Source organism: Falco cherrug, chromosome 9 (assembly GCF_023634085.1).
Source record: "Falco cherrug isolate bFalChe1 chromosome 9, bFalChe1.pri, whole genome shotgun sequence".
Classification (NCBI taxonomy): Eukaryota; Metazoa; Chordata; class Aves; order Falconiformes; family Falconidae; genus Falco; species Falco cherrug.
In genome coordinates, this window is record NC_073705.1 from 29,175,036 (window position 1) to 29,189,247 (window position 14,212).

Here is a 14,212-nt window from a genome sequence, read left to right on the forward strand (position 1 = left end):
TTGAGCTACTGCTCCCATCTTTATTAAACCTCAAAAGGTGTGGGACAAGGCAAGCCATGAGCAGGAAGAAACATGGACTACACACTACAGCTTTGGTGACTTCATGTAAGTTTGGTTGTTCATGTGCTTCATTGGACTTTTGTGACAGCTTCGTGGATGGACTTGGCCACATAGTCCAGGTTCTTGGTAGTCAGGCCACACATGTTGATGCGCCCACTAGCCATCAGGTAGATGTGTTTTTCCTTGATCATGTACTCCACCTGCTTAGCTGGGGAAACAATTGGACATCAGGTCACAACAGTGATCCCACAGCTCAGAAAAGCCCAAAGAACCAGTCAGGGCTGCTTGAATCTTTCACACCAGGCAGAAAACTTCCAAGCACTGGCCACTAAAACACTGTCTGATGCTTCATCCCTGCCTAGCCAGAGGCAGTGATGCCAGGGCTTCAGTGAGGTCCCAAAGAGATTCCCGCCTGGACCACTTCAGCCCAGTTCACCCCCAGCAAAACTGTGGTCACCCAATTCTCCCTTCACCAGGCCACTTGGTACTTACGGTTCAACCCTGTGAAGCTAAACATGCCGATCTGCTCTGTGATGTGGTTCCAGGTGCCTGGGGTCCCAAGGGACTCCAGTCGAGACCGGAGCTCTGACCGCATCAACAAGACCCGATCTGCCATCGTCTTCACATTTTCCTTCCTGCAACAGGCAAGAAGCAGAGCATGAGGACAGGCAGCTTACTGGTTTGGAGCCATCCAGCCAAGCCTGGCACTCAGGGAGACAGCTTCCCCACACCTTTTCCCTCTTCCACCGGCCCTGGCAACACGTACCACTCGGCAAACAGCTGTGGGGAAGAAAGTGTAGTTGCCACGATGCGTGCTCCCTGTGAAGGAGGGTTGGACCAAGTAGTGCGCACAATCTTCTCCATCTGGGAAAGCACACGCTGCACATTGTCTGCATCCTTCCCCACCACAGTCAGGTTCCCCACACGTTCATCTGTGGACAAGCCAAGAGAGGTGAGCCATTGGTCCCACACGTCATGGCAAAGCAGAGATCTCCCCACCCCCCAGCATGCCAGCCCCATCCGTCTGGGTATGATGCTACTGGGCTGGCTACTGCCAGACACTCACTGTAGAGCCCAAAGTTCTTGGAAAACGACTGTGCACAGAAGAGCTCAAAGCCCTCGGAGACAAAGTATCGCACAGCCCCGGCATCCTTGTCCAGGCTGCCAGAAGCAAAACCTTGGTACGCCGAATCGAAGAATGGAAACAGGAACCGGCGCTGCAAGGAGGAACAGTGTTAGAGGGAAACCCCGTCCCCATAACCTTCACTTTACCCGCCGCTGTCCCTGCAGGAGGGAAAAGTGACCATTGAGCTTCCGGGTGATTACAAAGGAAACATGGTCCAGCAACACCAAACTGGGTTATTTTCTTTCTACTGGGGTGAAAGAATAGGAAGACTAAATCAATCAATAAAATGTCAAATGCAAGAGAAAACTGCATTTGAGGACACAGGCACGAAAGATGCACTGCCTTATATCCTACTATCCAGCACCTGTGAAAAGCAGGTGTCTGTGGATAATCTTTCCAGCATGAGAAACCTCACTGCAGCCATGCCACAGAAACTGAAAGCAAGAACTTGGAGGCATGAGCAGAACTTTGTATGTTTCTATCCTCTGAGCACAGACAACCAGCATCCTGTCAGCCTCTCCCTTCAACACCTGCCCTGCAGGACTCTTCCAGCTCCTGTCACATCTCATGCCATTCCCTAGAGCCCATTTTGGATGCAAGTGCTCTGGCTGGCTCAAGAGCTATCTGTGCCCTCAGCACTGCTTTAGTCCAGCAACAGCCCATACCTTCATAACAGCAGCAATCTGCTTCCACTGGTCAGGAGTAGGGTCTGTGCCTGTTGGGTTGTGCGCACAGGCATGGAGGATGAAAATGGAGAACTCTGGGGCTTTCTAAGGAGAGAGCAGGTCTTGGTCACACACCTGGATGAGACTGGGCACCCGCAGCAGAGAGAGGTCCTGAGCTGCTCTGGGCACCACCAGACTCTTTTGCAGAGATCCGTTTCCAGGCACAGCATGCAAGAACCCAGCCAGCTGCTGACAGCACAGCACCAAGCTCAGCCGGTCCCATGCCAGTTTTGCTCACCTCCATGTCATCCAGCAGCCCCTGGAGATCGAGACCCCTCTTGGCAGCATCCCAGTAACGGTAGGTTCTAATATCTTTAAAGCCAGCATCCACAAACACAGAGTTGTGGTTCTCTGAGGAAAGAAATCACTTCAGAAAAGCAGGCCTCGCCTCCAGGAAGCCACCTTCTCCATTCTGAGTATCTCCTTTTATCCACAAGACAAAGGCCCCCCTCTCACTGCCCAGGCCTCTGGCAAGGAGCTCAGCCATGCCTCCCTCACCCACTGACACATGGGGCTCCCTGCAAGGAAATAGCAGCACTGACGACAGCACTCACCCCAGGACGGAGCAGAGATGTAAACCGGGGTCGCTGTGTTGTTGTTTCCATTGTACCACCGCCTCAGAAACTCTGCGCCGATACGCAGAGCCCCTGTCCCGCCCAAGGACTGAACGCTTCCAATCTGCAACAGAGACAGTTGCCAGCAGGGTCCACCCAGGCCAGCCTCGCTATTGGGGTGCACAGAACAGCAGCGCTTGCAAGAGCGAGACGAGATCCCAGACACGCTCCCTGTGGTCACCCCAGCCAGGACAGCAACCCTTTCCAGTGGTCTTCAACCTCCTTCAGTGCTCAAGCCCGTCCTGACACTTTCTACAGTTATTAATAGACTCCAGTTATTCCTGTTACTTTTTGGCACGGAGCAGATTCCCAGCTAGCAGCTTATTTCAGGAAAGGTGGCCTATTATCCGACTTCAGTCTCCTGTGGGGCAACCATCAGGAGATGAAAGAAAAAAGTAATTCCAATCACAGCCCATGTTCAGTCTTTCCCAAAAACTACAACTACTTGTGCAAACGGCTTGAGGTACGTGGGTTCACCAAGTAACCTACAGCCAGTCAAGACCACATCAGAGGAAACCCCAAATCCTGCCAAACCGCAGTTACACCACATGTCTGTGCCCTCCTGCCCTGTCTGCTGAAGACTCCCCAGGGTTACCAGCAGCCCGGGGAAAGAAGTGGCCCCGCTCCCTGTCCACCACCTACCCGGTTCTCCTTGATGGCGGGGCTGTCGTCACCCAGGGCGATGCGGGAGGCGTGGGCCCGGAACTCGGGCAGGCCCAGGATGGGCAGGTACTCGTGGTTCAGGCTGTGGTCATTGGCGATCATCTGCTCCACCTTCTTCACCACCGGCAGGACCCATGGCTGCCCCTCGTCCGTGCGGTAGGCTGCGAGGAGAGGGACAGCCGTCCTTTCTGCGCCCGGGGGAGGGCCGAGGATGCCGGGCAGGCCGGCGCGGCGCCGCCCCCGCGACCTTGACGGCCACCGGTGACCCGCTGCCCGGCCAGGCGCTCGCCGCGGCCCGGTGACCTTTAGGGCCCGGGTGCCGCCGGGGCCGCCCTGCCGCTGCAGCAGGTGGCGGGGCCGCCGCCAGGGCGCCGGGCGGCCTGTCCGCCGGGAGGGGCCCCGTCGGGCCGGGGGAGGCCGCGGACTCACCGCCGACGCCCAGGTTGACCTTCCGCGCGTCCCCGTCCTCCCGGAAGTCCGCCGTGAGCTTGAAGACGGCGACAGGCGGGGCGCGGGGCACGGCGGTGAAGATGGAGGCAGCCATGGCGGCGCAGCCCCCTCCGCTGCGCTGCGCTGCGCTCCGGGCAGCGCGCGGTGCCTGGAGGAGACGCTCACCTTCACCGGCGTGCAGGGCCGCCGCGGGCCGCCGCCAATCAGCGAGCAGCGGGAGGCCCCGCCCCCGGCGCCGGCCAGCGGCGCCCCCCGCGGGGAGCGCGGGCAGCCAATGGCGGCGGCGGTGGCGGCGCCCGGTGACGCGAGCGGCGCGGGGACGCAGGCGCTACCTATTGGCGGCCGGCGCCGCCGCGGCCCCGCCCCCTGCTCTGCGCGCGCGGCGGGGCCGCCCCGGAGCTGCAGTGATGGGGGTGCGGGGTGGCCCTGGGGTGCGGCGCCCGGGGTACCGTGCCCGAGGCAGCGCTGCTCTGCGGCACTGCTCGGGGGTGCGCTGCTCGGCGGGCACGGCACGGTCCCCGCAGGTGACCCGGGGTGCAGCATATTGTGTGGGTGCAGATCAGCCCTGCAGTGCAAAGCTGGGGTGCACGGCAGCCCCGGGAGGGCCGTGCCCGGGGGCGCACGGTGGTGCCAGGGCGCAAGGCCTGGGGGGGGTGCAGGAAGGTGCCGGGGGGCCGTGCCCAGGCGGGCAGCGCCCGGGGTGCAGGGTGGTCCCCGGGGTGCAGTGACCCGGGTGCGGGATGAGGGCGGCTGTGAAGGCGGGTGGGTTCCGCCCGGGCGGGTCACGGGGGGGACCCTCCGGCGCACCTGCCCCAGGATTTTAAGGCGCTTTCCCGACTCCCAACCACCTCCAGGTCAGGCGCTGTGGGGTGGCCCCGTGAGACCCTCCCAGCCCCGAGGAAACCTCGGGGTCACCTGGGGGTGTCTCCCCTCCCAGCAAAAGCCTCTGGCCGGTGGCCAAGGTGGCCCAGGGGGAGCGTTTGAGGCCACGTTTGCTCGGGACCCTCCTCCCCGAGCGCAGGGGCCCCGGCGCACGGCCGGGCACGGCGGCTGTGCCGGGGGGTGTCGGCAGAGGGCAGAGCCGGCCCGCGCACCGCCGCCGCCGGCAGCGCCGCCCCACCGCCCCGCCGCTCGGCCCGCAGCCCCGCGGGGAGCGGCACCGCAAGGCGCCACCGGCCCGGCCCGGCGGGAGGTGGCCCGGGGCCGCCCCAGCAGGCCTGCCTCCCCGGGGAGGGGGCTCGCAGCCGCCCGTGGTGCGTGGCCGGCCCCGTTAGGAACCCGCCGCCCGTCTCAAGCGGCTTTTGAAGTTTGTGGGAATTCGCCCGCGATCCTGCGGCATCTGGGAAAGGCTTCCAGGGAAACGGGACGGACGTCGCGAACAACAGCCCCGGCAGTGCGACTCCCCCACCCCTCGTGACATAAAACACGGGGATACGAGACGGGAAAGGCCGTGCTGTCCCCAAACGCTTTTGCAGACAACCCGTGTCATCCACTCCCTTTGTTAGCCCAGCCAAGATCCCTCTGAAAACCAGTTCGGCTCCTGGCCCCCCTCCCATGCCGAAGGTGGCTCCACAGCCCTGCTGCCTGGGAGGGAGCCCGGGGGCACAGCCCTCGCCTCCCGGCTCCGGGCAGCACCTGGAAGAACTGCCCAGTGCACTTTCCGCTTAGCATGAGAGCGGGGAAAAGGCAGAGCTGCCCGGCGGCGCTGCGGCATGCCAGTGCTCCTGCCTTTGGAGAAAAGGGAGTAATGGGAAAGGCAGAAGAGCGAGACAGCAGTGCTAGACCAAAGCCTTGGCCCCGGTGGGGTTTTTAGGCCAATTCAGATAAAACCTCTGTCGGGCCTTGAGAAAAGGCTGCGTGGAAACCCAGAAAAGGCTTCAGGTCTGCTCCTTGCAATAGCTGTGAGCCCCTGCAAACGCCTGAGACCTTGTCAAGGTGCTGGGAGGGCATCTCTGAACCCTACCCTTAACTCTAACCCTACCCTTAACTCTGACCCCAACTGGTTGAAGAGCGCTTGGGTTTCCTGAGGTCTGTGGATGCTGCTAAATGAGAGATGCTGCAGTGCTGGGCAGGGAAGCAGCTAATGAGAACAAGCACAGCAGAGGTAAATGAGGGTAGCTCACCGCAGGGTGAGTCGTGTTTTCTGCTTAGAGTGAAGCAGTGAAACAAGTGGGATGCTGCAATGGGAAAAGCTGACCAAGGCTGCTTAGAGAATCCTATTTCTGGAGCAGACAGCAGTGCTGGGGACTCCCCAGACTGGCAGGCTCTCACTGCACTTACTGGTTTCTAATCCTGCTACTCTCCAAAGAGCACTGGGATATCTGGGGACATGGCCAAGCACTTTCCCAGTGCAGAGCAGGGAAGTCACGAAGGCACAAGGGTGCTGCCTGCCAAGCTGGCTGCACCAAGCCACGGCTTGGGACTGCCGGAGCAGGCTGAGCAGTGCCAGTTGCAGGAAAAAATGCAGTTCCCCCAAATCAGCACCGTCTTGGTCCCCTTCCTTGGGGGCTCCTGGGCAGTGTGAGCTTAGTGCTGCTGGTCTGGTGGAGACTGTCTGTGCCACTGCCTGTGCCTGCGAGGCTGGGGTCACTGACCCAGCAGGAGTTACCTGCCAGTGCACCTGGCTGCCCCCAGCCCGGCCGGTGTCCCCTGCCCTTGACAGCATGGAGTGGGGCTCTGCTGGGAACAGATGCAGGAACGAGACAAACAGGCACGAAGCAGCAGGCTGACGGGCCCCCGAGCCGGGTGGCTGTGTTAGCAAGATCCCTCTGGCCCTGAGCTTTCATCTCCCCAGCCTACACAAAGGGTGCCACCAAAATATATGTAAAAGCAGAAGAAACATGGGAGCCAGCCCTGAGGCATCCCTCCCTTCATCTCCTGCCTCCGATTGACAGCCAGCAATGACCTGCCAGTCAACGGGAAGGCTCACACACCTTACCCAGAGCGAAGGAGCCCCCCAGGCATGCACTGCCATGCCACACGAAGGCACGGCCCCCCGCACTCAGCCCCTCCTGGGCGTCGGAGGCAGGGGGTCTGAGCAGCCAGCCCAGCTCCTGCAGAGCTCAGGCTGCTGCAGTGATGTGGGGACTGCAGGGGGGCAGGTGCTGCCCTCCCTGCCCTGTTGAGCCTCACGCGGGCTTGGAAAAAAGCCCATTCTTGGAGGGTGCAGATAAGCTCCACTCACCTCATCGTCTTCATCCCCTCTTGCAAGATCCACCCTCGCACCCCTCTGGCCTCTGCCTCATCCTCTTCCTCACCAAAGAGCCCTGCCCAGCACTGGGGCACCCTGGATCGCAGCATCTCAGCAAGGGTTTAGGTTGCCCTGCCTGGAGGCGCCTGCCTGCTCCGACCAAGGCTGGGTGCAGGCAGCATGTGGGCAGGGAGCAGAGCTGTGGCTGTTCCCTGGGGGTGCTGCACAGGGGCTGTTTTCCCAGCCATCCTCTAAATACAGATGTTTTCTCAATGCAGGATTCAGACAGAGGAGGGTAAAATGTTTTCATTCCAAGCTCCTGGGGTCAGGTCATGGTTTGTCTAAATGGCTTTTGTTGCTGTAATTATCAGATTAGCTGATCTCTGGCAGTGTGTTTAGGGGCAGCTACATTAACTGCGAATCTTGACACCCCCAACCCCAACACTGCCCAGCTGGGGCAGTGGCTTTGCAATGGGGCAATGGGGATCAGGGATGCCCAGAGAGCCAAGTGAAAGGCTTGTGATTGTTTTTGAGCTGGTACCCAGCTGGACCCTGGCCCAGGAGCAGTCAGCACATTTGGGGGAAACAGCAGCAAGATTCCTTGACCTCTGTGGTGCACATGATGATGCTGAGCTGGGCCTGGTCCTTTCTTCCCGCTCCAACCTGCAATGCACTGCAGCCACAGAGCCCCATCCCAGGCACACGCCTGCCACTGTGGCTGGTGCTCAGCCTGCAGACATGGGATGGGGGCACCTGAGGTGCCTCCCCTTGCATTGAGCCCAGCAGGTCCCGGAGGGTGTCCGGGACCCTGTGCTGTGGCTGGGATGGGGGAGCCGAGGGCCAGTGCCTGGCCATGGGATGCTGTGAAGGGTGGGCAGCCCCCAGCAGCTGGGGAGGTGCAGGAATAGGAGCATGAGATACCAGACGAGACGGAGAACATGACGGGGAGATGAGAGAGCAGGGCGAGGGGCAGATAAAGAAGGATCAGGAGCTTCCGGCCCCCGCCAGCCCCTCACCAGGTTCATCTGTCAGCGCCTGGGAGCGCTGACGGCACCAAGCCCTGGTGGCAGCCGGGGCTGCAGATCCTGCCGAGGGGCACTGTCAGGGGCTGGGAAGGGGCCCCGCTGCTGCCTTCCTGCTGCACCAGGGCACTGACAGCAGCTCAGACCCCAGCGCAGCCAGGGATGGGCAGTGACCATGCACAGCCCCATGGGTGCCCCCAAGGCTGAGCCCCCAGCCACACTGCCCGGCAGCACCCACGTCCTGACCTCCCACCCCACCAGCCCCACTGCACACACACATAGGGAGTGCCAGGGATTTCTTCCACTGGCACAAAAGATAGAATCAGTTCTCACTGTGCTGAGCTGCTGATGAACAGGCGGGTGCTTGGTAGCTGCTCACTCGGGTACTGTGTCCATGGCAGCTGCCTGCCCCCGACACATCGTTCTTTCTCCTCTCTCACCTGCTGTAGGTGGGAGCAACAGGAGTTTCCCTTGAGCAAGGCAGAAGCTCTAAAGAAATGAAAAAATTACAAATCAGAAAATACTTCATCATTTCTCCATAAAACAATTCATTTAAAATGCATTGCAGTTTCTGAAGTCGCATAATGCTGGAGCATAACACCACACTGAATGAAAACTTCTGGAGCAGAACATCTATACCTTCTCTTTCAAAGAGCATTTCAAGCTCTTTAAATGCTTCAGAAAATTTCAACAGCAAAATTTTGCTTTTAAACATCATATTCTTGCAGGAAGTTTTGGCTTCAGCAAAACAATTTAAAAAAAAAAAATGGAAGCTGTGTTACTGGTATTTTTTCTAATTGCCACCATGACAGAGCTTGGTTAGCTCCAAACCCAACTTCTTTACTTTCAGCTGAAAGCCAGAGAGCAACCCAGAGCAGGGAGGACAAAGCTCCTTCCAAAGAAGGAGCACATCCACCAACCCAATCAGGCTCAAGCCTCTCCTACCATCGCTGCTGCCCTGGCACAGCCAGAAGTTCACCATTTCTCTATTTGAACCCATTATGCACATTAGTCCTGGTGTCCCTGGAGTCCCAGCACAGCCCATGGACCACTCAGGACCTACCCCATGGCCATGCTCACCTCCTCTGCATCTGCTCGTCCCCTAGGCACCTCAGAGGAGCACAGCTACCTGAGGAACACTGGCCCTGAGAGGGGCAAGGGACGGGCTGGTCCTAGTGCTCACCACAGGACGAGCCACTGGGGCTAGAAAAGCATGTTTCAGAGACCTGCTTTCCCCTAATTTTTCCTTTTGCATCAGCACCTACAGGCAGATGTTGGGGGACCAGCCCATGGACCACGACCTGCCCAGGTGCTGACACCCAGTACCCTGGTGCATTAAAGATGGCTTCCCAAGGCTGCAGAGGACCAATGGAGAAAAGACTGGCCTGTTGGTACCTGAGCCAGCCCCAGAAGAGGACAGGCACCACTATGTCAAGGCATGGACTTGCAGAGGCAAGGAAGCTGTTTTCTGGAGGTCTGATGCAGGGAAATTGCTGCCGCCCCCAGAGGCAGCGAAACCCTTGCCCAAGCCTCTGCCCCCTCACCAGCAACACTGGCTCGTGCCTTGGGACAGACACCAGATGTGTCACAGGGAGCTGCCCTGCTGTGGTACACCCAGGCTGCTGGGCAGCTGCAGGAGCCTGGCTGCACCCCTGGGGCCAGCAGGACAAAGGCATCTTCGGCACAGCTGGACCCAGCTGAAGCCCTCTGGGCAAGGCATGTGCCCTGGCACGGCTGGGATGAGGCCAGGAAAGAGAACTCCAGATCCCTTGCAGGGAGCCTGGTGCTGCGGGTAGCTACTGGACCTTGTGTAGGAGCAGATTTACTGAAAACAATTTATTTAATATGAAAAATAATTTCTTATGGCATTTTGGCTGGCGTCAGCCAAGCGCTTACTCACCCGGGAATTCAAACAAAGGCAGGGCTGGCGCCCAGCCAGGGGGTCGGGCGCTGGGTGGTCGTGTCCATCCCGGCCTTGGACCCGCCTCTGGGTCACTTGTGGGCTTGTGGCATGATGTCTCCATTTATTTATTGGAAATGTTTGAACAGGAAATGCTAATGGTTTGGGTTTGTGGAGACAGCTGGAGGGGTCCGGCTGGAGCTGCTGGGAAGGGGAGGGTGCGCTGGGATGGGGCAGCCTGCCGGAGAAGGGGGAATCAGTGCTGCTGGTGCTACCACTGGGGATCTGTCCCCCATGTGTTTGGGGTGGAGGACCCAACAGGAGGTGAGAGCAGGGAGGGCCCCGCCAGCTCTGCTGCCTCCTCCTTTGCTGCTGCTTGTAGCTGCCACTGCAAAACGCATGGCCATGCTGCAAGCACGAAGCTGCTGCCAGCACTCTGCCTGCTGCCTGTGGGGTGCATGGGAACGGCGCTGCCAAAGTGGTGCAGGGGGAACGGGGACCATGGGGCATGGCATGTCCCATCTCCAGCCCTCGGGCTCGGGCCTGGCGAGTGCCCGTTAGCATGGGAGAGATGAGAGAGCGCTGCCTCCTCCTGCAAGGGGGTCGAAGGTTCCTACACAGCCTGGCTCTGGACCGGGCTGTTCCTGCATTTGCTGATAACAGCGGAGGTAAAGCCTGACCCAGGAAAGCAGGCAAGATCCGCAGAGATAAACTCCCTGCAACAAGACAAAGGCACTGACCTCCACGAAGCCCAAGCCACTGCATTCCCACAAGCACAGCAACAATTGCCCAGGAACAGAAGGGAGACCTGCACCAAACCCCACCGGCCAGCTGCCGGGAAGAGCCTGCATGGCAGCTGGTAACACCTCCTGCCAGGATCACTGCACAGAAACCACAGCTTGGGTTTTTTAACTAGATCTACTGCAGATACCAACTGCCCAGGCAGTGACAGCAAAGAGAGGTTGATGTTATTGCTTGCTCCCTATTCAGCAGTGCAAAGGGCTTGGCATGGCCTGCCTTGCACAGCCAGAGTGATGCTGCACACGTACCCCCTTGTATTCCCCACCTTACACATTTATGTGCACGTTTGCAGCACAAAAAGGCTTTAGGTTTCATCCCTAAATGCAGCCAAGGATCTTACGCACTCATGCAATTCAGGTTTCAGAGCCTGCTTTGAGCAGAGGCTGCTGTGGCACTGCACACCTGCAGTGCACCCAGGGAAACTGAACAGCAGACGTGGGGGTCAGCTCTGTCTCCCTCTGCCCTGCCCGTGCCCACCTCATGAGGCCGGGAGCCTGGAGCCTGCCTGGCACCTCCACGGGTCCCTGTGCCAGCTCTGCCCGAGACAGCACCAGCTGAAAAAGGCAGAGGCACTTAATGGGATTTGCAGAAACACCCAGCTCAGTTACATGCCATACGCCTGCTGTCTCAGGCATGTTTTTAAAATCTTTATCTCTGCATCATTAAACACTGATCTACATTTGAAAAGAATCCCTTCAGTTCCCTACCTCTGAAATGAGGATAACTATCCTTCACCTCATAGCGGGGTTACGAGGATAAACAGATTAAAGACTGCGAGATATTGTGGCAAAGAAGGTTAAACAAGCCCCTGTGACAGACAGCCCAGGGGCAGGGACCAGCATCAGAGCGATGCACAGCATAAACCGTCGACCCACGTATGCACCATGCTAATGACCCAAAATCCCAGCGCTGGGTTTGCCTCTGTCTGCCTTCCCAGGACATGGTCCCCAGCCAGCTGAAAACCTGCCGAGGGGCTAATCCCCCAGCCAGAAATATGCACCCGTACCCTGAACCTGGGAGCAGTGAGAGCGGGGGCAAGGGGGGACAGGAGGTGCCCGTCAGGAGCACAAGGCTTCGGGAAGACATCAGTGACTCAGGTGCAGCAACAAGGGGCTGGGGGGTGCACACGCAGTGTGGGTGGTGGGGCGCAGCTGCTCCCTCTGCACATCCATTGCCACATCCTCAGAGCAGGGATACGCTTTGCTACTGCCTACGGTCCTGCCCACCCCTGTCCTGCCAGGCACCCAGGCAGGCAGGGACAGCAGGAAGATGTGCGCTTCTGCAGCAAGAGCTGGTGGGGGAGAGGATAAGCCAGACAATTACTGTCTGGAAAGTCTCACCCGGGTCCCTAGTAAAATAATGGCACAAATATTAAGAAAAGGAGCTCTGTAAACATCTAGAGGATAATGAAACCATGAGCTATAAGCAGGATGAGATTTGTAAATAAAGGACTATGCCAAAAACAACAAGCCCTCCATAATTGTTTTGGATAGAAGGACAAGATTAGTGCGGGAAGAGAACTTGGCGGATCTCATGAGAGACCTGGAAACACCAGGTCTGTCCTCCCGCCTGGCCGTTAGAGAGCCCCTGGCACGTTTGGGCAGGTTTGGGGGGGCTGGCCTACACAAAAAGATGCCCCTGATGGCATGGCTGGCACTTGGGGATGTACCTGCCCTCCAGAGCTGGGCACCTGCGCTTCCCCAGCCTTGCACATGTCCCACTGGCACTGGTGCTGCTGCTTACACCTTGGCCACCTCCAAGCTGCTGGCAAAGAGCAAGGCTAAACCTGGGCCTCAGTGCAGCTGGGGCTATGTCCCACCACAATTCCTCACAGAGCTGGGACCCATGCAGTACAGGAACAAGCCAGATGGACAGTCATGGAGGGGCAGAGCGAGAAATAAAACTGAATGAAGCCAGGAGCAGGAAAGTAATGCTGGCACCTTCCATGCTGTTCTCCAGGTTTTGGCAGTGCTTTGTCTTTTGTGAACATCAAAATGGCATGTTCTATGAAACTGTAGGGTTCACTGACGCTCTTAAGTATTGGATTTTTGGCCAGACGTACAGGAAAAGTGCATGCACCTCCTTGCAAGCAGCCCTTTGAAATGCTACACTATAAAAGCACACGTAAGCGCTAGCAGTCATCTGCACTGCACAGGCCAAACCCGTCCAGCATTGATATTTCATGGAAGGAAAAGCAGGGGCCTGGCCAAAATGTACCAGGTTTTGTACCCGAGCCTTGGGTCTCTGCAGTGCACGGCTGTGCTATGCTGGATGACATGCAGTCACTCACAAGCAGCTGGCTGCATGCTGCTGGGTAATGCACGCTCACAAACTGAAGATGAGATGCACCATATATGGTGAAGATATTATTAGTCCATAGTTGTCTTCATAGTATCTTCCAAGGGAATCTTGCTTGAAAATGGGAAACGGAGGTCTCTGTGAGACTCAAGCAGGGACGTGAACTGCCTGTAAGACCAAACAACAGCTTCAGAGAAACAAGGAGCAGTGAGGCTGTGGGTATCAGACCCTTAGGTATCTGCAAGGTGCGTAACAATATTCCAGTTAAGTATCTGTCCTAATTAATGCTAATTGCCCACCCACTACCTACATCCTAACCAGACTCTAGAAGTTCTTATTAACAGGGTGATTTTGCTGAAATGGTATCAAGAAAAGCCAGCACTGGACTCTGGGTACCCAGCACAGACACAAGCGAGCTGGAAGTCAGCACCAACTCATTGCTGCCAACCTGGGCTGCAATCCCGTGTGTGATAGAGGGGATGGAGTCACCTGGTCATGGGTTTTGACCAAGCCAAATGCTAAGTTGGGTGTGCTGGCATAGGAAGTGTACTATCCCTCTGGGGTGGCTTGGGGTTCCAGGGGTGAGCAGCTGGATGTGAGCTCAATGCTAGGATCACATGGCAAATGAGTCCTGAGCATTAGAGCAGGGAGCACAGCAAACAGGAGTTACGAGCCAGTGTCTTACACAGTGGGGGATGGGAAGCCAGCCCTGATATACTATGACTAGCCTGGTGCCCCACTTTAAAAAGATGCAGACGAAGTTGTTGTAGATGTGATCCCCCAACTGCGCCCCTTGTTTTCACTGTCTCCCACAGCATTCTTGCAGCCAGACCGGGGAGATGTGGGCTGGAAGTGGGGCGACACAAGGTGGGCTGCACCGCTGAGTGCTGGCACAGGGACCTGCATCTTCAGACATTTCCAAAATTTGGTGGATCGAGGCCTGACCAGCGGGCTGTACCACCAGAGAACCTGAGGCCAAAATTATTCTGTGAAATGAGAGAGGATGCAGAAAACAGCCACAGAAAAGGCACAAGGGCAGAATGCACCCGACAGTGACAGAATCAAGCTCAACCTGTTTTCTTCTTAAAAAAGCTTAAGAAATTTGACTGCTATGCACAAGTACTCTCATAGTAAAAAAATACTGTGAGCTAAAGCTTTTTTATTCCAGCCAAAAAAGGCAGAACAAGAATCAATGGCTGGAAATTAAAAGCCAGACAAACCTGCATAAGAAACATGACATACATTTTCTGAGCAATGCTGATTAGCTGGTGGATTAACCATCAGTGATTAAGTAAGACCAAACCATGAACTCCCTCGCTCCTCCAGACCAGATGCCTTCGTGCATTAGCAAAACCCCAAGTTA

General features: G+C 57.5%; 1 protein-coding gene across 1 annotated transcript; it reads right to left on the reverse strand.

Moving 5' to 3' along the window:
* GOT1 (glutamic-oxaloacetic transaminase 1) lies at nucleotides 1-3,845 on the reverse strand. Its single transcript, XM_055720764.1, has 9 exons — nucleotides 3,618-3,845; nucleotides 3,168-3,349; nucleotides 2,466-2,589; nucleotides 2,150-2,262; nucleotides 1,852-1,956; nucleotides 1,127-1,277; nucleotides 827-992; nucleotides 553-695; nucleotides 1-268 (listed from the first exon to the last, which is right to left on the reverse strand). Exons 1-9 carry the CDS (start codon nucleotides 3,730-3,732, stop codon nucleotides 129-131), a joined length of 1,239 nt encoding a protein of 412 aa, XP_055576739.1. The 5' UTR covers nucleotides 3,733-3,845; the 3' UTR covers nucleotides 1-128.
* Between the last annotated feature and the right edge of the window lie 10,367 nt (nucleotides 3,846-14,212).